The following is a 23,784-nucleotide window of genomic DNA, read 5'->3' on the forward strand; positions in this document are numbered from 1 at the left end:
AGTTAAGCCAGTAGTCTGACATCAGAATCTTAAATTCCTGACAAGGACATTGATTACTACACACACAAGTATTAAGTCAGACAAGAAAAAATTTTGTACTAAGAAAGCCTGAATTTATTTCATGAGAATTGCAATGTGCATTTCCTTAAAGATGATGATTTATAGTTTTCTTCCTTTTTATAGATTTAATGTGTACAGGGTTTGAAGGGCCAAACCTTAATGTTAGGGTGCTATTTAAGTGCAGATTTCTAGTTTTCATGACACAATATTTTTGTACTCAGAATGTGAGCTCAGTAACTGAACATAACTTACTCTTCCACCCAGATGTTTCTGCCCTAATCTCTATTAGGGATGTTTTGAGTCCTGACTATACTTCCTGATATTTAGCAAGAGGTGAAAGTTGGTAGCCATACAAAAGTTTATATGTTGATGAGTTGATGTTAAACAGGTTTTATTACTCACAGATAATAATGGAAATGTATATTTAGTGAGTCAAAAAATGGTTTAAAGAAGAAAACAGAATAGTGATTGCATACATAAGATCTTGTCTTTGTGTGTGTGTGTGTGTGTGTGTGTGTGTGTGTGTGTGTATGTTTAGACCAAACTGAAAACAAGAACAGAAGAGTTATCCAGGATGATAATTAGAGTGTAGTAAGATAGCCACCACTCAAGGAAGAAGTCGTGTTGTCTAGGATGATTCTGCTGTGGGCTACCTTGGTAGGAGCACAGTGGGTAAAGCACAGGAAATGGTCCTCCTATTGACTGTTCAGACTGTGTTCCACAGGGTGACTTTCTAAAACAATTTGTATTTCTTCGTGTGTGAGATTTACCTTCTCAGAGTCTTTATTCCCTCTTGCTAGCAAGATAAAATCCAGACATCTTAGGTTGCAAGTTCAGGGGTCTCAAGCTTCTCCCCTAAGTCCCCCAAGTCTGTGCTCCAACCATATCGTGCTGGCTGTCCTAAAGCTACTGAGCACAGTTAGCAAAATCCCCTGATTAATTCCTGGAACCTGCATATATTTTTATATCACACAGCAAAATCAACTTTGTAGATGTAATTAAGGTAACAGACCTTAAGATAGGGAGATTTTCTTCAATTAATCAAATGGGCCTAATTTGATCACATGAATCCTTTAATGTGCAGAATTTCCTCTGGCTGGAGGCAGAAGAGATTCAGCAGAAGGAGTGGAGAAATATGAAACCCGAGAAAGACTCAACATACCATTGCTAGTTCAGAAATGGAGAAGACAAAGTGATAAGGCATGCAGATACCTCAAATGCTGAGAGAAGCCTCGGACTGGCAAGCAACAGGGAAACAGAAATCTCAGTCCTACATCCTCAAGGAACTGAGTTTGACCATTAAATAAGTTTAGAAGTGGATCCATCCCCAAACCTTCAGAAGTAACAACACAGGGAGGTCCTTGATTCCAGCCTCATAAGACCCAGATAAAGGAAGCAGCAATGCACACCAGACTTCTCACCTCCAGAATGGTGAGGTAGTAAATGTGTGTTGTTTAAGGCCATGAAGTTTGTGGTCATTGGTTACAGCAGCCACAGGGACTAAGCGCATTGGTCTATAACCCCCTTTCTCCACCCTTTCTGGCAACCACCATCTATTCATCCTCCATACCGACCTCAAATGATATTGCTTCCATAAAGGCTTCTGCAAAAAATCACTCCTCCATCTGCTGATACCACCAGGCCCCTGAAGTGCCGCTTCTTCATTAGACCTTGTGCTGTGGTTACCTATTTGTATTCGTCTCTCCCCCACTCAATCACAGCTCCTGCAATCTGTCTGTGCTGAGGTTTGTATTCACACATTACTTGATGTAGTGCTTTCCATACAGAAGGTGCCCCATTCCATAAATATTGCATTCTGAATTTCATCATCAGATAATCTAAAAATTGTTAAATGTTGTACTCATATACATTTATGCAATCACAAATTATGGGGATATATGGCAAATAAAACAATGTTGTTCTTACCCTAATAGATCTCAGTTCATTGGAGGAAAGGAAGATATTTATCAAGTAAACCTGCAGAAAAAAGGAAAACGAGGCTTGTGTCCAGTGCCACAAAGGATAGGAATATGGTGTTATAAAAGCTTATACTCAAGAGTATTAAATGGTGGACTATGTGTTATCTGAAGAAAGACAATTGCAATTGAGAGTATCCAGTTTAAAAGAGAGAATGCACAATAATACTTTAAAATGGATATTAGGAAGATATACAGGCATCTTATTCCAAAAGTAAAGATGATCTTCTCCATCTTCCTAAAGGGTACAGTGAGAGGTAAAATTAAGCTACACTCAAGAGTTTAAGTTAAACCAGTAATTTCCAAACCTTGTTTAACATTAGAGTCAGCCAAGCAGCTTTTAAATATAAGTGATGTTTGGGTTCTGTCCCAGAACAATTGAATCAGAATCTCCAAGGGTGGTGTGTAGGCATTGACTTTATTTTAAACTTCCCAGCTACTCATGATGCCAGTGAAGACTGGAAACCAGTGCTTTAGCCTTTCTATGTGTTTTTATAATCAGTGACCGAAAGACAGACAGGGCTGTGAAGTGAAGGCAGTGAGGTCCCCTCCAACAGAGAGCTCTACAATCAGTCAGGAGCCTCTTCAGAGTGTGTTGGCGTCAGTGGTTCTGTGTCAACCCAGGCCGTGACTGGTTCTATCTAATATCTCTCTCTCTCTCTCTCTCTCTCTCTCTCTCTCTCTCTCTCTCTCTCTCTCTCTCTCTCTCACTGTCACTCACTCTCTCTCTCTATCCCTCCCTAACTCCCCCCCTTTTCCTATCTCATATTATTTATTAGATTATTAGATTTTTCATTATAAAAATAAAGGTTTTTTAATCTAGAAAATTTAAGAGAAATGGAAAAACACAAAGAATATAAAAACTTACTTGTCACACCAACCTTTCTAAACATGTGTGGACTTATTTGTACACACCCCTAGGTCTCTGTTTTTTTAAACTTCATTCCACACATTTGTTATCGTCCTGTATAAGCATTTAAGTTTGCAACCCCTGAAATGTGTATCTTTTTTTTAAAAGATTGCATTAAAAAATTAATATAGTATGAATACTCTTGCATATTATCAAGTACTTTGAAAAACATTAATGACTATCTATAACTATTCTGTGAATGTACCATAAATTTATTTAGTAAAATCCTTTATTAACTATTATAATGCCCATTATTGAACATTCTAATTTTTTAAGACTCTTTTAATATTGTAATGCAGATACTTGTTCATAATTATTTCATAAATTTCTGGTTATCTGTTGATGATTCCTTAAAGTGGAATTGCTGAGCAAAGAACATGAATATTTTCAAGATTTTTTTGATATATCATACAAAATTGTCCTTCAAAGAAAACATAATAATTTGATTTCCCTTTCCCTAAATTTTTGCTCACACTGAACAGAAAGTATGATATTGGTTTTTGTTACATTTCTCTATCCTAAATAAGGCTGATACTTTCTCTTAGGTTTATTAATTGTTGTGATGCTTTTGTTTATTTCTTCTTTATTCTATTAACTTGTTTGTTTTCCTCTTGGTGATGCTGAGTGCTCTTCTGAGTAACCATTGCTCTTCATGTTGTGACATTCTCCTTTCAGGTTTGTCAGTGGACCTTTTCTTCTGTTCTTCAAGAATCAATTGACATTTTTTTTTTAATTTACTGTGATTCAGTCTTTCTTTTCTTATAGTTTTCCCTTTGGATTTATGCTCAGAAAAGCCTTCGACTAGAAACAAACTAATGTTTTTCTTCTAATTCCATTATGATTTTATAGCTTACTTACTGGGTTGTTTTATGTTTCTCATTCTCTGAAGTGAACTTGAGCTGGAGGCTTGAGAACCGGACAGATCTGAGTCTGGACTCCCTCCTGACTAACTTGTCTTAGGGAATTTATTAAGCCTCTCTTGGCCCTATTTCTTGGTCTATAAATACTAAAAGTAAAATCCTATCTGTGAATGCTAAATGAGATGTCATAGAAAATAGTGAACACAGGACCTGGCACATAGTAAATGCTCAAAAAAATAAAAGTGATTTCATGTGCTTCCTTTTTTCAGAGTGACAATATCAGACTAGCATTTAAAGGTCCAGGATCATTTTTGAGTCCGTTTTCTTCCAGTAAGTTCCGTGAACTTCATTTTGGGCTGTCTTCTTTATGGGGCTCTCTGATTACCTAAAACATATGGTTAGATTGTCACTCAGGAGTGAGTTTCTGGACCATGTATTGAAGGAGCTCCTTCTTACCATCTTGTCATTGTTTTTCCTCTTTTACTCCTCACAACTATCTTTCTACTCTTTAGCCTTTGACTGACATTTCTGTGAAGCATTCTGTGATGTGCATTTAGAACACTATGTAAAAATAAACTATTGTGTTATTTAAATATTTAGAGGCCTGTGTAGCCTTGTGGGCTATTTTTAAAATGACCTTTAAAACTATTTGCAAAGAAGACAAAGGTAATGGGGGAAAGCTTGACCTTTTAATGCTTCCTTCATTAGAGGTGCTCCCTACCTTGGATGCATTGCTTTGCTTTGATAGCTCATGATGAAGGGTACATCAAAGGCCCAAATAATGGAGAACAATGGAGAAACAATTTTAAAAGCTGATTTTGTATTATTGCTGCCACCATTAGGTGTCAGATGGAAAAGATTCCTTTCTTTTAAATAACCTGGACTCATGATTGATTTTCTATATGCTGTAGGACTCCTGGGTAATGCTGGTGTGTAAAGGAAGACCTGCTATATATTCATGTGTGAATTGGGCTTATCCAGTTTTCCCACACTTTGCTTTTGTGATGTGGTTTTCTTTTTGAGGGGAAAGATCCAATCTATATCATAACTGATTCAGTAATAATAACAAGAAGCCACGTTGCAGTAAGATTCTAATCTGTTCCTTCCCTCATTTGGCACTCCAGTCAGTATTCTCCATACCAGTCACTCTTTGTGTTTTGTTGGTCTGGACCTAGAGCAACAGTCACTGTTCCAGAATCTTCCCTGAGAAAAAGAAGTGAGAAAAATAAGACGCCAGGGCCACTGTTGAAAGCCAAGATTTGAACTGTCAAAAGGCCTGAAATGAGAGGCTGCTGGGAGAGAAGGATTTGGGAAGAGGAAAGGTTGGAGTGAGGTAGGAAACAAGCCACAGGGAAGGGCCTGATTGGGCTAAGAAGATATTAGGACAGAGAAAACTGGCCAGTAGGTTGAGCCTCTCAGTGAAGTTGGAGGGAGAGGTTGTAAGCAGATTGGACTCACTTGTTTTTATTCATTTTGAAATCGAGGCAAGACTTAGGGAAGATCTTGCCCTCTTGGATCTTCTGGTACAGTGTAGTCAGGGCATATATGTGTGAGAAGTTAATATCAGAACAGAGCAATGTATGATGAAAGCCAAATGAGTGGGCAGTCAAGCATTGAAGGAGGCTTTTTCCCCCTATTTTTTTATTGGTGCATGATAGTTGAGCATAATGGTGGGACTTGTTACATATCATAATGCACACAGGATAACAATATAATTTAGCCAATGTCATTCCCCTGTCCCCCCCCCTCCTTCCTCTAGTGGTCTCTTTCCTCTGCTCTACTGAGTCCCCTTTGGTTTTCATGAGACCCTCCCCCTTCCCCACCTTTCTTTTCCTTTTTCCTCTCTAGCTTCCACATGAGAGAAAACATACAACCTTGACTTTCTGAGTTTAACTTACATTTCACTTAACATTATTTATGTAGTTATAAATAATGAGCTACTTTATGAGCTATCAAACATTATATATTATTATACTAAACCATTATTTCTTAACAGTCTCAAATTCCATCATTTTTCTGCAAATGACATAATTTCATTCTTCTTGATGACTGAATAAAACTCCACTATGTATATATACAACACATTTTCTTTATACATTCATCTGGTGTTGGACACCTAGGCTTCTTCATAGTTTGGCTTTTGTGAATTATGCTGCTATAACCATGGGCATGCTTGTATCACTGTAGTATGATGACTTTAGTTCTTTAGGATGAATACTGAGGAGTGGGATAGCTGGGTCATATGGTAGTTCCATGCCCAACCTTTTGAGGAACCTCCACAGTAAATTCCATAGTGGTTGTACTAATTTATAATTTCACAAACAGTGTAAAAGTGTTCCTTTTTCTCCACATCCTCTCCAGCATTTATCATTATTCGTATTCTTGATGACTGCCATGATTAATTGGATTATTTGTTTGGGAAGTTTGTTGAGTTCTTTGTATTTTCTGGATATTAATCCTTGGTCAGAAGAATAACTAGCAAAGAATTTCTCCCACATTCTTAATTGTTTCCCTTGCTGTGCAAACTTCTAATTTGATGCCATCCCATATGTTAACTCTTGGCATTATTTCCTGAACTTTAAGGGTCCTATTGAGAAGGTTGTTTCCTTTGTCTCTATGTTGGAGTATTGATCTGTTTTCTTCTAGGAGTTGCATAGTTTTTGGTCTAATTCCTAGGTCTTTGATTCATTTTTACTTGATTTTTGTGCAGGGTCAGAGAAAAGGATCTAGATTCATTCTTCTATATATGGATAACCAGTTTTCCCAGAACCATTTGTTATAAAGTCTGTATTTTCTTCAGTGTATGTTTTTGGCACCTTTCTCAAGGATTAGATGACTGTAGATGAGTGGGTTTGTCTCTGTGTCTTCTATTCTGTGCCATTGGTCTCTGCGTCTGTTTTTATGCCAGTACCATGCAGTTTTTGTTACTGTAACTCTGCAGTATAATTTGAAATCAGGTACTGTGATGCCTCCAGCATTGCTTTTTTTTTTTTTTTTTTTTTTTTTTGGCTTAGGATTGCTTTGACTATTCTCTTTTATTCTTGCAATGAATTTTAGAAATGTTTTTCTAGTTCTGTGAAGAACATCATTGGTATTATGAGGTTTGCATTGAATCTGTATATTGATTCAATGTATATTTTAGTAGTATGGCCATTTTGACAGTATTAATTTTGAAAGGAGAAAGCTTTTATAGAAAACCTTCAGTATCAGAGACTTGCTGTACTGAAAAGTATGATTATATTCCAACAGAAGGCCTGACACATAGAGGGCAACTCAGTAATCTTTAAAACAGATTTCATGGCATGTTTTGCATTCATTATCTATAAAGTAAATACTATTATTATCCTCATTTTATAGAATCAGAAACTAAGGATTAGAGAAAGGAAAAAAATAAGTAAAAACTGTGTCCAAGGGCACATAGCTGGTGTGTGATGAAGCAGACTTTTAAGTCCAAGACTGTCTGACCCCACAGAGCCTTAGTCATCAATTACCATGTCACAAACCATTTCTGAAAATGAAATGTTTGAAAACCGTGTGTTCCATAGAATAATGTATCCCTCCCTCAAAGATGTCAACATCCAAATCCCTGGAACCTGTGAATATTCTACCTCTGTGGTAAAAAAGATTTGCAGATGTGATTGTTTGACCTTGAGATGGGAAGATCATCCTGGATTATCTGGGTGGTCCCAGTGTAGTCACAGGAACCTTATAAAACAAAAGCAAGCCAGGCATGGTGGCACATGCCTATAATCCCAATGACTTGGGAGACTGAAGCAGGAGGATTGCAAGTTTGAGGCCAGCCTCAGCAATTTAGCAAGACCATATCTCAAAATAATAAATAAAAAGGGCTGGGGGTGTAGCTCAGTGGTAAAGCACCCCCGGGTTTAATTCCTAGCACCCAAGGGGAAAAATAGCAAGAGTGTCAGAATCAGAGGAAAGGTGGCAGTAGAAGCAGAGATCAGACAAAGAAAGAGATTTGAAGATTCCGTGCTATTCATTTTTAAGGATAGAGGAAGGAACCCTGAGCCAAGGAACACGGGTGACTCTGGAGATACCTGAACAGGCAAGGAAATAGTCTGCCATAGAAGCATCCAAAAGGAATGCAGCCTGAGCAACCACTTGATTTTAGCCCAGTAAGACCTATTTCAGACTTCCTACCTGTGAAAATGAGAAATGAGAAAACATTTGTGTTGTTTTAAGCCATGAAATTTGTGGTAATTTGTCACCACAGCAATAGGAAATAGCAGCGTTTCAAAAAGATTTGTTGGTCCAAGAATGAAATACAGAAAGTCTTAACATAGAGAGGCTGAAGATACCATCAGTGAGGAAGCTGCTGCTACCGTCCTGCCCTCTGGTCACCTGTGACTGTATTCTCTCCTCATCTTTTAGTTCCTTCCTTGCACTGATCATGTTAGGATTGTGCTTCTGGGTTGGCCCATCACTGTTGGGACAGGCAGTGTCCACTCATTTTGTTGATGACGATGATGTTGCTGATGTTGTTGTTGTTGACAGCCTCACTTAAAAATAATCTTTGGGGAGTTGTAGAACTGGATAGGACTAGATAATTATATTGTCATGGGGGAAAATATGATGATTTATCAAGTCTCCCAGATCTTCCTTTATTACAGGTACATATGACATATAGGAAATAGGTGCCTATATTGGGCTGGCTTTTACATTGACTGAAACACAAAGCTGATCAGGATAGTATAAAATATATTTTTTTCTTCAAAGATTTTGTGCAGTACAGCTTAGGAGTAGGGATGAGGGATAAAGAGGATAGCTACATAGTAGGGAGGTAGTATTTTCAGTTACATGGGAAACTTGACTGCATTTGGGATTTCCAGAAGAAATCACAGACTCATAATGTAACTGACACTCAGTGGCAGAGGTGATGTTGAAATTAAACATTCATGTTCTCGCACATGACTATTTGCTGAAAAATTCATAGTAGAATATACTTTATTCCTTTTTATGATTAAAATTTACCCAAAATGTGCATGCATATTTATGCCCCTGGGATTAGGGTCACCAATGGTATGATAGGCAACATCACTGTTGGTATGAAAGTAACTTTATTTTTAAAATATAGTATGCTTTAATGCATTGTAAGTGGGCTTCATAGTTTACTAGTTAGTCTTAACCTTATAAATCTCAAGTTTATATCTCCAGCTTTAGACCTGTCTAGCTGCCTACTCAACATGTGGACTTGGATGCTGGGCATAGTTACTATGCCCAGAACTGCTGCTTTCCCCACTCTCCACTCTTCCTCCAGTGTCCTCCATCTCAGTTAGCGGTATCACCTTCCATTTACTTGCTCAGACCTAAACCTTGGCACCATCTTGGATTTCTTACAGCCAATCTATCCTCTTTAGAGGAACATTCAAATTGAACCACTGCTTTCTACCACCCTGTTACAACTCTGATCCTCCACCCTGGGTGCTGTACCAGCCTTCTAATTGCTCTCTCTTTCATGAGTGCCCCCAGTACAGTCCTTTTTATTCTTAATAATAGCTCAAATAATGCTTTGAGAGCATAAATTGGATCAACTACCCTCCAATCAGAACTGTCCAATGACGTTTCATCATACATAGCATAAAAATCCAATCTTTACTGTGGACCATGAGATCTTCCATTATCTGACTACTTATCCCTCTAACCATAATTCCCACCAGTCTTCTTTATCTGTCCCCCTGAAATGCCCAGCCCAACTTTGCCCCTAGATCTCTGAACTTGCTCCTTCCTCTGCCAGAAGCTCTTTTCCCACATCTGCACATGGCTTACTGCATCATTCAGGGGTGGCATCCTCAGAAAGCTCTTTCCTAACTGTTCTACCTAAACTAGTGTCTCTTTCATTCTCTCCTTACCCTGTACTTGACACCAGCTGACCTTACAGTCTATAAGATCAGGTCTATTTGTTCTGTACTCAGTCTCTAATGCCTAAAACTGTACCTGGTACAAAAAGTGAAAGTTCAAAAATTCATGAGTGAATGAATGAACAAATCATACAGATGTTTTAAAATTAATATTGGTGAGTTTTATTCATTATTTGCAATCACTCATACATAAATGTGTACTTAAAAATCTTCCATCTGCTATGTGCAGTTCCTCATGCTAAACCTTTGAAAATGCAAAAATGAATAAAGTACAATCCTTTGCTTGCCCTCAAGACATTTATAATCTAATAAAGGAGATGAAATTCAATAAATGTTGGCTGACAAGTATAGCTTGTAGTAGATGCTGACTACTGTAACCCTGTTGCAGAAGGAGTTCTAGAGGGATTCAAAGCAGCCTCTCATATCCAGTGGCAAGGATTAGGGGAACCTTTGCTGGAGGGAATGGTGGGGAGGTGAAGTTAAGTCTGGGTTTTGGACAGCAAGTAGTATTTAGATTTGTGAAACTTAAGGAAAAGGTATTCTGGGTAAGGGGAACTACTTAAACAAAGGTACAAAGGCAGAAAAGTCCAAGGTGCTTTTCTGAAGGAAAATATTGACTAAAGAGAAACCAGAGTCAATAATGCCCCAATGACAGTAAATATTGAAGTTCAATAAAAACCAGTTGGCATGTCTGCTATGCATAAACAATTTTGTTAATATTCAGAAAGTTCTAGGCTAAAATTCTGACTCAAAAGCCATTTACTGTATTTTTTTCAATTTAAACATCTATTTCTATAGGAAAATTTTATAAATGTATTTGCTCTGTTTATTTGGTGCTAACCAGGAGCTCCATGATTGTTGACATTATTTACTGTTTCTCTGGTAAGCAGTCATGTATTCGTTGTTCTATGCCTCATCAGAGCATAACCCTTGACCTTTGAACTGGTGTGCAATAGAATTCAATTCCTGTTCCATCATGGTACAAGGATTCTGTATGTCAGATGTTGATAGTAAGGCAAGAAAAGAGAAGTGGCCAGTGCCACAAGGTCCCACTATCAGTTATCAGCTATGGTCCACATTTTATCGTTTTTAGGGGTATTGTTTCTGAAGGACTTTGGGAGCTGAATAAACACATCTGAAATTGGATTTAGATTTTGAGATAACATAGATGATCACAACTAGGGTCCTTTGGTGGACTGAGGCTATTCAAATACAGATTAAAACAATGCATTTCCAAAAATTCTTAAGAAGACATGTGAACATCCAGGCCATATTTTTCTGAGTGCTGGGATTAAAGTCCATTAAGAATGGGAGGCACTGAAAAGATGCAGGCCTTAGTTCCTCACCTCAACCATGTAGTTGCTATAAAAAAAGACGCTTTTCATAGGAGACACTTTTTAATGTATTTCTAAACTTAGCATGAACACTAGACTATCAAGTAAAAATTAAATCATTAGTTCTAATATATTCTTTTCCTAATTAAGAGTAAGTATAGCCAGAGCTAGGTCATCTTCATCTTCTAACTCAACCTTGCCCAGTGCCTGGGACTTTATATTCACTGAATGAATGAATGAATTTTTTTTCCTGGAATCTTTTGCTTATGCAGGCCCACAAATGGCAAGGAGCATACCCTGAACGTTGCTGAAAATGAGCAGTTGATGTACAAAAGTTTGACAAAATTGAACTGAACCATGCAGGGCTTAAACAATATTGACTTCAAAAATAAAGGAAGGTGGAAACTTATCAAAGCAAACCATTTAAATCCTAAAGTAGTTTTTTTTAAAAATATTTTTAGTTATAGATGGACACAGTACCTTTATTTTTTTAATTTTTAATTTATTTTATTTTATTTGTTCTAATTAGTTGTATATGACAGTACAATGCATTTATACATTTTGATAGATGATATATAAATGGACTATAATCTTTCAGTTTTCTGATTATACATATTGCAGGATGACATCGGTCATGCAGTCATACATGTACATGAGGTAATGTCTGTTTCACTCTAGTATCATTCCTTCCCCCATACCCCTTCCCTGCCTTCACTCCCCTCTACCTAATATAAAGTAACTCTACTCTTCCCTATCCACCCTTTATTGTGAATTAGCCTTTATTTGTTTATTCTTTTATGCGGTGCTGAGGATTGAACCCAATGCCTCACACATGCTGGGTAAGCACTCTACCACTGAGCCACAACCCCACCCTGCTAAAGTAGTTTTGATGTCTTTGATGATAAATTCTAAAATGCCTCAAGTAAATGTGAAACTCAAATTTTTAGTCTGTGTTTTTAACATGGAAACATTGGAACCAATGGATTTATAAGACATTCGGATGGACTTCACAATTAAGAGTGTTTAAGCTCAGGCAGCCTTTCAGAAGTAGATGCTAACATATGTTTATAAGGGATGCATATGCTGGGAAATGGTGGTTGAAATGTCAAAACAGAGAAACAGCAGAGTTCAAGCTAGTTCACCTCAATATTTATGTTAATTTTGTAAACACTTATTTGGGTGATTTTTCATGATAGATGTGGCTTTAGAGAAAGACCTTTATAGAAACATATCTAAGATCAATTTTTTTAAAAAAATCATTTGGCAACATAGAACTACTTGACAATATCATCTAAATAGCCTGCTAAATAAATGTGCTGCTTAAGTTTTTTAAACCTAATACATGATTATAACATTCTTTATCTTAACTAAATAGTTATTTGGGGTCTCAAATATTTATTAATAGGTATTTTTAAATTTTTAATCCATTAAATACACGTTGAATACATTCTCTTCAGGCTTCTACTAATTAATTAGGCTCTTTTCTGCCTCAGGAGCGTTGCCGTGCTGTGAAACTCAGCCATACCAGGGGAAAATGACTTGCTTAAGCTGATTTGAACCTTGTAGAATTTAATCTCAAGCATAACAGGCTAGACCCAGAAGAATTGGGACACTGATTAATGGGGAACTTGTTGACAATGTAATGAGATTAAGAACCCGTTTCCTATATCACATAGGCTTAGAGGAATACTTGTCCCACTGAAGTCTTTTTGGTCCTGAGGCTGCAGGGCTGTTCTTGACCACTGATGTATAATGGAGGTATGGAGGGTTTTGTTTAATTTTCCAGTGCCATTCATTGTCTATCTTTCTGAGTATAAGAATTCATTATTCAATTTTATTTTGTTTTGTGTTTTTGGTTTTTAACCCTGTCAGTATTAATAGTGCTTTTCTTTGTTGTCAGGATTTTTCTTTTTTCTTTTTCTTTTTCTCTTTCTCAGTACTTTCTCACTCTGCCACTGAGCTACACACCCCCAGTCCTTTTTATTTTTTATTTTGAAACTGGGTCTCCCTAAATTGCTGAGACTGGCCTCAAACTTGTGATCCTCCGGTCTCAGCCTCCTGAGTTGCTGGGATTACAGGTGTGTGCTGCCACCACATCCAGCTAGAATTTTTCTCATTCAGATACCTCTCCTGCTTCCCACACCACCATGGGAACTAAATACTGTTTTACTTCAAACCGACTTCTTCTACTTTGAATCTTAAAACATGTCCTGAGAATTTCTCCAGTCCCTTCTCCTAACATGAGATGCTCACAGATTTCTCAGGCTGTCAAATGGGGGCATTACCTCTTCAGACCAGCCAGGTAAGTAGCAAAGAATTGCTTCCTGTCACCCATTTCACTAGCTCTCTGCCTCTCACTTCATCCTCCATCCCTGAGCCCACTCAGACACAGAAGGCATTGCTGTGTATGTGGTTACCTGTGAAGGAGAAAAGCCATCAGTGCAGGTGGATGACAACACCCGGAACAGTCACAGACTCCCTGAACTCTTCCCCCTTGAACACACAGTTTAGCAAAGCCCTGCGGGCTCACTCTTGCCTCTGAGCAACTTTCCCTGTTGACCAGTGTGCCATTATTTAGGATGGCGACTCTCAGTGTCAGATCCACATGTTTAAGAAGTAAACTCTTTATTTTATTTATTATTATTATTTAGTTAGTTAGTTAGTTCTGGAGGTTAGCTATTGCTTTGAGGATAAGAGTGAACTCTATCAGGCAGAGGCCAAACTCTGTAATCCACTTGATAATTTTGCACAGTGGGTGCTGTTGGAGCCAAACTGCCTGGTTTTGAATCTGAGCATTGTCTCCTCAACTAGCTGTGTTAGTTTAGGGAAGCTATTCAGCCTTTTTATACTTCGTTTTTCTTTGCTTATAAAATGGGGCTTTTGGCAACTCCATGAGCTGTTAAGAAGATGCATGTCAAGGGTTGTACAAGGACAGGACTGGAACAACACTTAAACAAACTAAACTCTCAATAAATTTTAAACTAAACTCTCAATAAATCTTTGTTTATCCCATTCTTTGTTCCTCTGACTCACTCTATAGCTTCTTCTCTACATTTTTGCTTTCTCATGCTTCTAGAAAGAATCTAAGGCGCATTAAGATTAAAACAAGTATATGAAAAAATCAGGGCAAAGAGAAAAATAAAAACTAAAGTTAGTCAGAAATATGCTCGTTAAGGCCCTATTCATTAATTAGAAATGAATTATCCAGGTGTGGTGATGCACACCTGTAATCCCAGCAACTTGGGAGACAGAGGCAGGAGGATTGCTAGTTCAAGACCAGCCTCAGCAACTTGGTGAGGCCCTAAGCAACTTAGTGCAAGACCCTGTCTCAAAATAAAAGGGCTGGGGATGTAGCTTAATGTTGTGTCTTGATTCAATCCCCAGTAGCAAAACAAAACAAAACAAAACAAACATAGATAGATAGATAGATAGATAGATAGATAGATAGATAGACAGATAGATAGAAGATAGATAATAAATTTGGTGTGAAATTTCATTGGCCAGAGAGGAAAATCTGATCAATTATAAGCATCAAAACATTCAACAGGTAAAGTATGCAAATTGGTTTGAAAAGCACAGCTTCCTTAGGAAAACTTGGGAGTTTTGAGTGTCATTCTTCTCCTGGGCCTTCTCCATGGTCTCCCTGGACCATGTCTTCAATCATGTTTTCCATATGTTCTCACATTCAAATATAGGACTGGGGCAGTACTCACAGATTTATTCAATCACAAGCCCTATAGTTAGAGTGAGTTGCTAAACTAACATCATACCAGGTACAGTACTTAACAATTGGGAATTGCCTGTGACTATTCACTGGTAATTTGAAGGTTCAAGAAAAGAGAAAATCCAGCTTTCCGAATAAAAGGGTTGCTAAGTATTATATGTGTTTACCTGCAGCCCATGGACATGCCTCTGAGTGTTTTTTGGAACTTTCAAATTATTGGAAACAATTAGAAACTCCAGGTATTTTGCTTCCAGACCCAGTAGAGCTATACACACCTCTTTCCCTTGGAACTGTTCAGCACACATCTGCATCCCAGGCTGCTTCTAGACATGCCGTTACTTCCCCTGTGCTCTTTTGATTATGTAGACCAACCCTGATACAGATGGGAGGGTCTGTATAGGGTGTGCTTCCCTGGGGAGGGGGAATCCCTGGGCACCATCTTGCAGGTTGACTGCCACAGCCCTCTAGAGTAAACCTTTCTGTAACAACAAGTACTTACCCCATGGCTTCCTTCCTTGAAACTTTCCTTCTTTCCCACCCACCATGATGCTGGGGATTGAGCCTAGGGCCTTGCACATGCTAGGTGAGTGCTGTACCACCTGGCCCCAAAATTTTCACTTTAACCCTTCTTAGAATGTCTTAATGAAGGTATCCTTCCAGTAGACTCCCGTGTCATTGCAATGCAGTTAAATGCATACATAAAACTACTGTTTAATGTTTAAAACAAAGTATGCCCATTCCTCTGGATGTGATCAGAAAAGTGCTATATGTATAAATAGAACACTTACAGGGCTCTAGAGGAGGCTGAGTAAATGATTTGCCAGGGAAAAATGATACACAAGAGCTATGGGCCACTTGGACCATAGTTTTAAGTTTGCAGGTATTAGTTCTTTTCTATATTTAGGTCATTGAAATAACCACTGAAACCACATGTAGACCTGCTGGCAAATATATTGAATCAGTGGTATAATTATTTATTTTATGAAGGGGAAATGGGCCTTTTATATAATGACCTTACAATAAGTGTCATTTTTATATGTGGAAAAATAAGCGCCTGCCATTTTCTTGTTATTTTGAGGTCAGAGCCTACCACAGAGATTTTAATATTTGAAAACTTTTCTATTCACTGGAATCTCAACATTTAAGATAATGATTTTCTTAAGATACAGCATTCTGATGCACTGTATCTGAACTTTCTTGGTCAGAAAAATAAAATCTTCTAACACCTCTTCTGTTGTGTTCTCCTCCTGCCATGTTGCTCCAAACTGGTGTTGGGTGATCAGGATGATTTTCACTCCTTCAGCTTTTTAATTAGCTTTTATCTACTAGTGTAGCTATCCTACCAAGAGATTTGGACACTTTTGCACTCGCTATACCCTCAAATATTTGTACTTTAGAAAATCATTTTAACAAAATGTTCACTAGTAAACATGGGTCAAAGCTGGGTGTGGTTGTGTACGCCTGTAGTCCCAGCCACTCGGGAAGATGAGACCAGAGGATAGCTTGAGCCTAAGAGTTTGAGGCCACCTGGACAACACAGTGAGACCCCATCTCAGGAAAAAAAGGTGGGGGGTTATGGTATATGTGGTTAGGATAGAGACCTAGTGAATCTTATTTAAATACCAGTGAATTTTAAGAAGTTCCTCTTATTCTATGCTGCTTAATCTGCCAAAAAGCTGCCTGCGTGCATACTTTGGAAAAGGATTAAGTAATAAGATATATTTCTGCTCTTTGAAAGGAAATTCATTAAAATAACTTATTCTAGGAAAAAGAAGTACGTAATATTGAACAAGCATTTAAAACCATTAAATTAATGAAAGCAACCTCAGCTTTAGAACAAGATCATTAGAAATATACAAAAACTTTTGGGGAGGGTTGTTAAAATAGTTTTCAAAATTAATTATGTCTAGGGTATAGCTCAGTGGAAGAACTCTTGGCTGGCAAGCACCATCTCTGGGTTTGATGCCAGCACAGCAAACACTAAAACAATTGCATCTATGCTAATGATGAAAAGAACTCCAAACTAATGTGAGAACAGGAATCACATCTTTCTAATTTTTGAAATCCCCTCCTTCAATCAAATACTCTGAGTACAATAGACAGTAAATATTGAATAGATAGATCAATAATATGATAGACTTTAATAATTTAATTATGTCTTTACTTCTTCATAGAGGCCATGTTTCTGTCTTTAAGGGCTCTCTTCTTAATACTTTGTTGTCATAAAATTGCTTTAAGCACTTACCTAGTGTGCACCTTTCCCTACTATACCGGCACCCCTCAATTAAAACAACAACAACAACACCAAAAAAAAAAAAAAAAAACCCACAAACTTCATATTGGCGAGTTAAATGCACTGAGTATTGTTTGGCAGATTCAGTAGTACCTCATGGACAGTTCCAAATCTCTGTGGAAGAGAGCTCACTAGTGAAGATCCTGAAGCACTTAAGCTGTTCACACTTGAATGGGACCCTGAATGTCACTCATGACGAGATGGAGAAGTACAGCCTTACCATTGCAGAGTAATGGCAGAGTAGTCCCAGGCATTTTTAAAGGCTACACCCTGGCTTAATTCTTTTTCTTTCATGTGATGCTGGGGATTGAGCCCAGTCACTCTACCCCTGAACTACATCTCCAGCTCTTTCTATTTTATTTCAAGGCAGGGTCTCGCTAAGTTGCCCAGGCTGGCTTGAAACTTACAGCTGGGATTACAAGCATGCACCACTGCCTTCTGCCTATACCCTGACTTTTAAGTAAAATATTTACAGAAAAGTTGTGGTGAACACACAAGAAAAGAAAAATAAAGCCAGACATTTCACACAGATGCTGAATTCACAAAAATATATAGGGTTGGGAGGTGCTAGACAAGCACTTACAGTACACATGTAGCATAAATTTTAGATGAGGCACACTGAAATATTTTTCCACTTAAAGCCATCATTGTTTGGGGAGAATGGTGGCAAGTACACTTTTCTAGTCATCTCCTTTTCAGGATCATCTTTTTGGGACCACACTGTGGCCAAGCCTCTTGAAAACATGGACAGCCCTCGTAGTATCTCTAAGAGTTTTAAAGGGGCCATCGATTAGCTGATGTTGCTCCAGGTAAAAGCCTCCCAGATCAATAATCTCAGGAGCTTCACAATCTCACTTTCCTTTCAGAAGCATTTCCCAAGCAAAATGTGGCATAAAGCCAAAGAATTCATGATTTAGAAAGGAACTTTGAAGTCGTCCAGTTTGATTTTTATTTCCTACCCAAATTTCTTTTAAATAGTTGACTTTAATTTCATAATGTAATGAGTAAAGTAATTTCAATCAAAAGGAAAAATAAATTTGTGTCGATATGTCTTGGTTCGGTAGATTATCACCCAGCACTTACGACAAAATGCTTATGTAAGAACTATTCTTCCTCTGAATTTTAGGATGAATCTAGATCATCTGGACTGTCCAACAAAAAGAAAGAGAGAGAGAGAGAGAGAGAGAGAGAAAGAGAGAGAGAGAGAGAGAGAGAGAGAGAGAGAGAGAGAGAGAAAGAGAGAGAGAGAGAGAGAGAGAGAGAGAGAGAGAGAGAGAGAAAGAAGAAAGAAAGAAAGAAAGAAAGAAAGAAAGAAAGAAAGAAAGAAAGAAAGAAAGAAAATGTTAGTTATCATCAGGCTGGCTTTTGCTATTTTCTTAATAGGGAGGATGAATCCGCCTCCTAAATTTCCTTATGTTCACTGTCAAGAAACCCAGAACTGTTTTTAGTCCCAGCCACTTGTAATGGGAGCTGTCCCAGCATGGTGACATTGACAAACACCCATCTTCAACAAGAAGTAATAATGGAATGATGTTACCAGCTTTGGCTGATGTCCAGTGGTTCTAGGAGTGACTTGCAAATTCAGCCTGCTGTCTCGTCAGGCGCAGGGGAACAGAATAGGCTGTGGATCTGCTGGGCTTTGTTGTCTGCACTGTTCCTCTTCATTGTTCAGGACCAAGCTATTGAGCAAGTAACCTATGAAAGATTTAGAGGTTCGGATTGAGTGTCCAGGTTTTTAGTAGGTAAATTCCTGGAAAACTCCCTGGTAATTTAGCAACCTGTTCTGGTCATTTGTATGAAATCTACTTGTGCATGACCTTTCTCAATGCATGCTGTAAGAATAATATGAGATTCAGCGGAAAGCTTTTCAAGTTACTTGGAAGTAGTCAAGATGATATCACCAGAAAACATTGAATTTTTAATACCAGTACCCCAAATGGTATCTTTGTCATCTAAAAGCCAAATCTGTTGGAGACTGGATGGGAGTGACTTATACTTACTTTAAACTCTGACAGATTATTGTCTTTGATAAAGCCCATTTGTAGAGAAAGTTAATTATTAAAAAAAAACTTTGCTTTTTTTTTTTTGGTACTGGGGGTTAAACCCAGAGGTGCTTTACCACTGAGCCACATCCCCAGCCCTATTTATTTATTTATTTATTTATAGTTTGATACAGGATTTCTCTAAGTTACTTAGGACTTTACTAAGTTGCTTAGGCTGAATTTGAACTTGCGATCCTCTTGCCTCAGCCTCCCAAACCACTGGGATTACAAATGTGCACCACCACTCCCAGCAAAAAGCTACTTTTCTTGGGTACAAACCTATAGATACTCAAATTCTTTTAAAATAGAAAAACCATTGTATTTAAGTTTGAAAACTCAGGTGTTAGAATTTTCATGTGATTAGAAATGTAGCTGCTTTTACATTCTAATAGCAGATACCTGATCATGTCAGAGACAAATTTGTCCTCAGAGAGATGTAGAAAGGTAAACATGGTTTCAGTTAAGGTCAATAGAAACAGACAACAGTGTTCAGTATCACTGAGTTTTCATAATATAAATTTGGCCTCATACTCTTAACCCAAAGTGATTTCTTCCTCCTTTTCATTAGTTACACTAAAAATGGCAAGCACCTTTTAAAAGAAGTCTTGGGTAGACAACAACCAATAAAATGTGGGTTTCATGTGTGTAGTGTTCAGATATCTAATATGTGAATAAAATTTTTGCAATGAAGCATTTTCCTATATTGACAATAGGAAAAAATTAAATAGATTACATATACTTGGGCCTGGGTATTTGGACGCTTAGTTCTCAGTTTTTGCCAAGTAGTTTACATCTAAGCTGAACATTTCACAAATGTGGATGTGAGGTAGAAAAACAGCTATTTTATTTTCTGTTTTATATATAATGGATGTTTTTAAAACTATTGATAATTTTTTTCCTTAGTATTAACACTTATTCAATAGTACAAGCAAATATTTGGGATTTCTTTCTAGTAAAGCATATACATGGTACACATATTACATGGTACACATATTCATTCAGTCATTTTGAAAGGCTGCCCCTATTGGATAAATAAAGAAAATGTTTTAATGATGGGATACACAGTAGTCTTGCAGTTTTTGATGGAGCAGGGTGAGGGGGGGTCTCAAAAGGTTTCAATTATGTGCTTTATCCAAATGATACAAATTTCCTTTTACATTCGTCTTTTCACCCTTTAGTTCCTAGAATTTTTATACTCCTGGGAGAGTATGCAAAAGTGTTTTAGGAAAAAAAAATAACAAAGAGTGTGTTCTGTTCTCCCTTGACTTCTTATCAAAATCTTTACAAAATTCCTTCTCCAAAGATGTCCAGAAACAACATACGTCATCTGCCATGTTTCTTATGCCCTCCATGTTTCTTCTTCCCTCCGTATCTACAGAGCTCATTCTCTCTTGGTCTTTTTTTCTCACCTCTTTCTGCCTTTTTTCCTTTTTGTCTCCCCTCTTTTGCAGACTCTTCACTGTTTAACTTTAAATTGATTAGAATGCATTAATTTTTAAATAGGTGTCACATATCCTTAACTGAGCACTAAAAGGTTGAGAAGGCTTCATGGTGTAGAGTCTGATCCAAAACTAAGTGAGAAGAATTTTAAAAACAAGGGCTGCCCTTCATTAGCCCTCCTGCTATCTCCTGACAGGCTCTGTGCCCCTACGTGGCCATGCCAGGCCAGGGCAAGCCCCACTGCCATGCACCATTTACCCTCTGTCAGCGGCTTCAGTCAGAGCCAGGCGATACCGTACATGCGAGTCTGTCATGCGTCAGCCTCAATTAAGCTCATATTGCTGTGCTTAGGAAACCCAACAGCCTCCTGTTAACCATTTTTTTGTTGTTTCTTTTTTTTTTCTTCCTCTTCCATTTTTCTCATTCAGCTCTCTCTAGAAACCCATGTTTCATTTGGTGAAAGTATGTGCATGGTATTTTAACTTTTTACAAAGAGAAATGGGTTTCAAAGGAAGGAACTCATTTAGGTTCCAGTACTTTGACTCTACTCATGGAAATGTACTCAAATATGCCCAAATGTGTTAACACCTGAGTGTGTTATTTAAAGCAGGGAATTATGGGCAGCCCTGGCTGACATTTTGTACCTGTGCCAAGTTTGGTCCTGAGTCTTACAAAGCAGTTTGCCATTAGGTCTTTTAAGAGGTGAGGAACAGCAACTGTCCAGCTTGATCAAATGTTGAAGTGCTTCTCTTCTTTCTTCACAGTCTGTCATTGACTCATGCCCTTGGCATCTAAGGTGGTGGTTTTCTTTTTTTGAAAGGAGAATGGGGCGGGGGGAAGTGTAGACAGCACCAGTTTATATTTGGTTCACTATTTTGTGGTTTACCATAAGTTTATGGGAAAAACAAAAAGACCACCCGTGGCTTCCTCATGCTGGGTAGCTTGTTGGCCAAGTTAGTCTCTTATAAGCAATTAGCTTTTAAAAGGGAATTCTCAAAAAAAATTCAGCAAGAAGTTTTTGGAGAAATTTTTTCTTTATTCTGATAACTAATGAACACTCAAAAAAGCTCCTATGTACTTGAATGGATAGATCTATATGGAGACAGCTGAGCATATTGAAGGATTTATGGAGACTTCATGGACCTGGTCATTTTGTGAAGTTCTGCCAACCCAAGAGGCTGTTGTCGGTTGTTGGTCACAAGGCACAGTGTGAGAGAAATCACAACACTGTAAACACTGTGAGGTTTGTGGCAGGAGACAAGGTTCTCAGCAGAAAGCAAGGTCAGTTTCACAGATGAGAGTGGAGACAAAAAGTATGTGGGTATATTTTTGCTTTTTTCCTGAGCACACCACCAGCATGGGTAAGTAGCTTTTAAATAGCATCATATTGATAATTGATCCATGGAAACGGATGGAGTATACAGATAATGGAATTCAGATTTCCAGAATATGGGGCCAAAGGATCATTGTTGAATTTATTAATTGAAAAACTTAAAAATCTATAATTATCCAAAGTTCATATTGGCAATAGGTTAAGGATTTCCAATAAGATGGTGTGGCAGTCCACAATATTGGCTTTCTGGGAGATGTATATTAGTATTAATGTGAAGTTATTGAACATCCTGAGTGAAAACTGTTTGCAAGAACCAATTGTCATAGTAGTTTAGCAGGGGCAGGGTTTGCCTGAAATACAGCAGATTCAAGAGATTTCCATTTGGAGAATGCATGGCAGCAGAGAAGCTATATAAATTATATTTAGGAATATTTCTTTTGTACCTCAGGTCCTGATGGACATAATAGAGGGAATCTTCAGTTTAGTTTTTCCTAGCAGCCACATTCTTCTTAATTGGATGAGTCACACATCAGTGACTTTTTGGATTCATCAATTTAGCAAATGTTTGAGAGCCCCTACTAAGTGACAGATGCTTGTTAGGTCCAAGTGAGTGAGTGGTAAACAAACAGACATCCCTACCCCTTCAGGGACTTTAAAGCCTAATGGTGGAAATAACCACTAAAATGTATCATTTTAAACCATTAAATGGATTGACTGAAGTCAAGAAGGATGTTTGTTGAAGTGTGTAACAGGGATCTTAATCCTAAACTGAGGGCCAGTAAAACATTCCCAAATAGGTGATATTCGATAGGTGATCTGTGATGTGTAGGAGTATAGTAGGCAAAGCAGGTGGGGCATGCCAGGCGATGAGAAGAGTCCACTCAGAAAGAGCAACATCCAAAAGCCCTCGGACAGGGAAGAGCATAGCACACCAAGGAACTGGAGGACAGTATGCCTGGAGCCCGGGGTAAGGTAGAATTGGCAGTGTGCACCCAGAGGTAGAGAGGGAGCCATCTTAGCCATCTCTGGGTTTGTTCTTTATCTTAAGGGCAGATATTGTCCATCTGAAAAGGAGAGGATTAGGCATCAAGTTCTCAATCTAGGAGGCTATTCAAAATTAGTAACATTTTTCATTGTTTCAGTCACCTGACTTCAGCAGGTAGAGGCCAGGGATGTGAAATGTCTTTGAGCACTGGGGACAGCTCCATGGGACAAGGGGTTGTCCAGCTCAAAACACCAGCAGTGCCTCCAGAGGAAGCACAGTAAATAATCAGCTGAATGACATTCCAGCCTAACAGTCTGTTATTCTGTAAATAAAAGTAAAATGTAGACTCTAGAAAACAGTGAAGTTAATGACAGTGGTTCAGTATTGTTTCATATGGAAATCATAGAACTTTCATACCAAAACAGATGAATGCTACATTAATTGAGATGGAAGAGGTGTCTCCATCTAGATATAACTGGAAATTAGATGAGTTAAAACATTGTTTGGTGCATTAGAGACTTTTCAAGAAAAGGAGGGAAATCTCCAGGAGGAATAAAGAGGGAACCAGTGAGCTAAAGCCAGACTAGAAAGCCGTGAGCTAGAAATGCACATGGAAGCCTGAGTTCTCTGGGGACCAAGTGCAACCCCAAGTCTGCAGTTGAGAATCGAAGGTACAGGAGGAGTGCACACCCACTTGCTTTTGTGCCTGTGCATGTCGAGCACACACACACACACACACACACACACACACACACACACACATAATGGGACAGCTAAATTTGAAACTTCTATTTAGCCAGTACACATGAAGAGGGTAAAAATAGTCTTGGGTAAATCATACCTACTGAGTTCCAGCAAAAGTAAGCAAATGCTTTTCTGGAGGAAAGTCTCCCTAAATTTGGTTCTCTGGATTCCCACAGATTAAACTGAACAATTATAAAAATTTACCAA

At 38.1% G+C, this 23,784-nt stretch overlaps 1 protein-coding gene across 6 annotated transcripts in view; it reads left to right on the forward strand.

Annotated features, from left to right (window-relative positions):
- Vti1a (vesicle transport through interaction with t-SNAREs 1A) overlaps positions 1–23,784 on the forward strand; it is a 343,741-nt gene that overhangs the window by 128,071 nt on the left and 191,886 nt on the right. The window contains exon 7 of one of the 6 annotated variants that reach the window (XM_047551898.1): positions 1,145–2,075. The exons of 4 other annotated variants lie outside the window; for them this stretch is intronic. In XM_047551898.1, coding sequence (XP_047407854.1) covers positions 1,145–1,284 — 140 coding nt within the window. In that variant the 3' untranslated portion in view covers positions 1,285–2,075. Of the gene's footprint in view, positions 1–1,144; positions 2,076–23,784 lie in introns of those variants that run through there. One more of the 6 variants, XM_047551901.1, reaches the window with a different exon arrangement.

Source organism: Sciurus carolinensis, chromosome 5 (assembly GCF_902686445.1).
Source record: "Sciurus carolinensis chromosome 5, mSciCar1.2, whole genome shotgun sequence".
NCBI classification, from domain to species: Eukaryota; Metazoa; Chordata; class Mammalia; order Rodentia; family Sciuridae; genus Sciurus; species Sciurus carolinensis.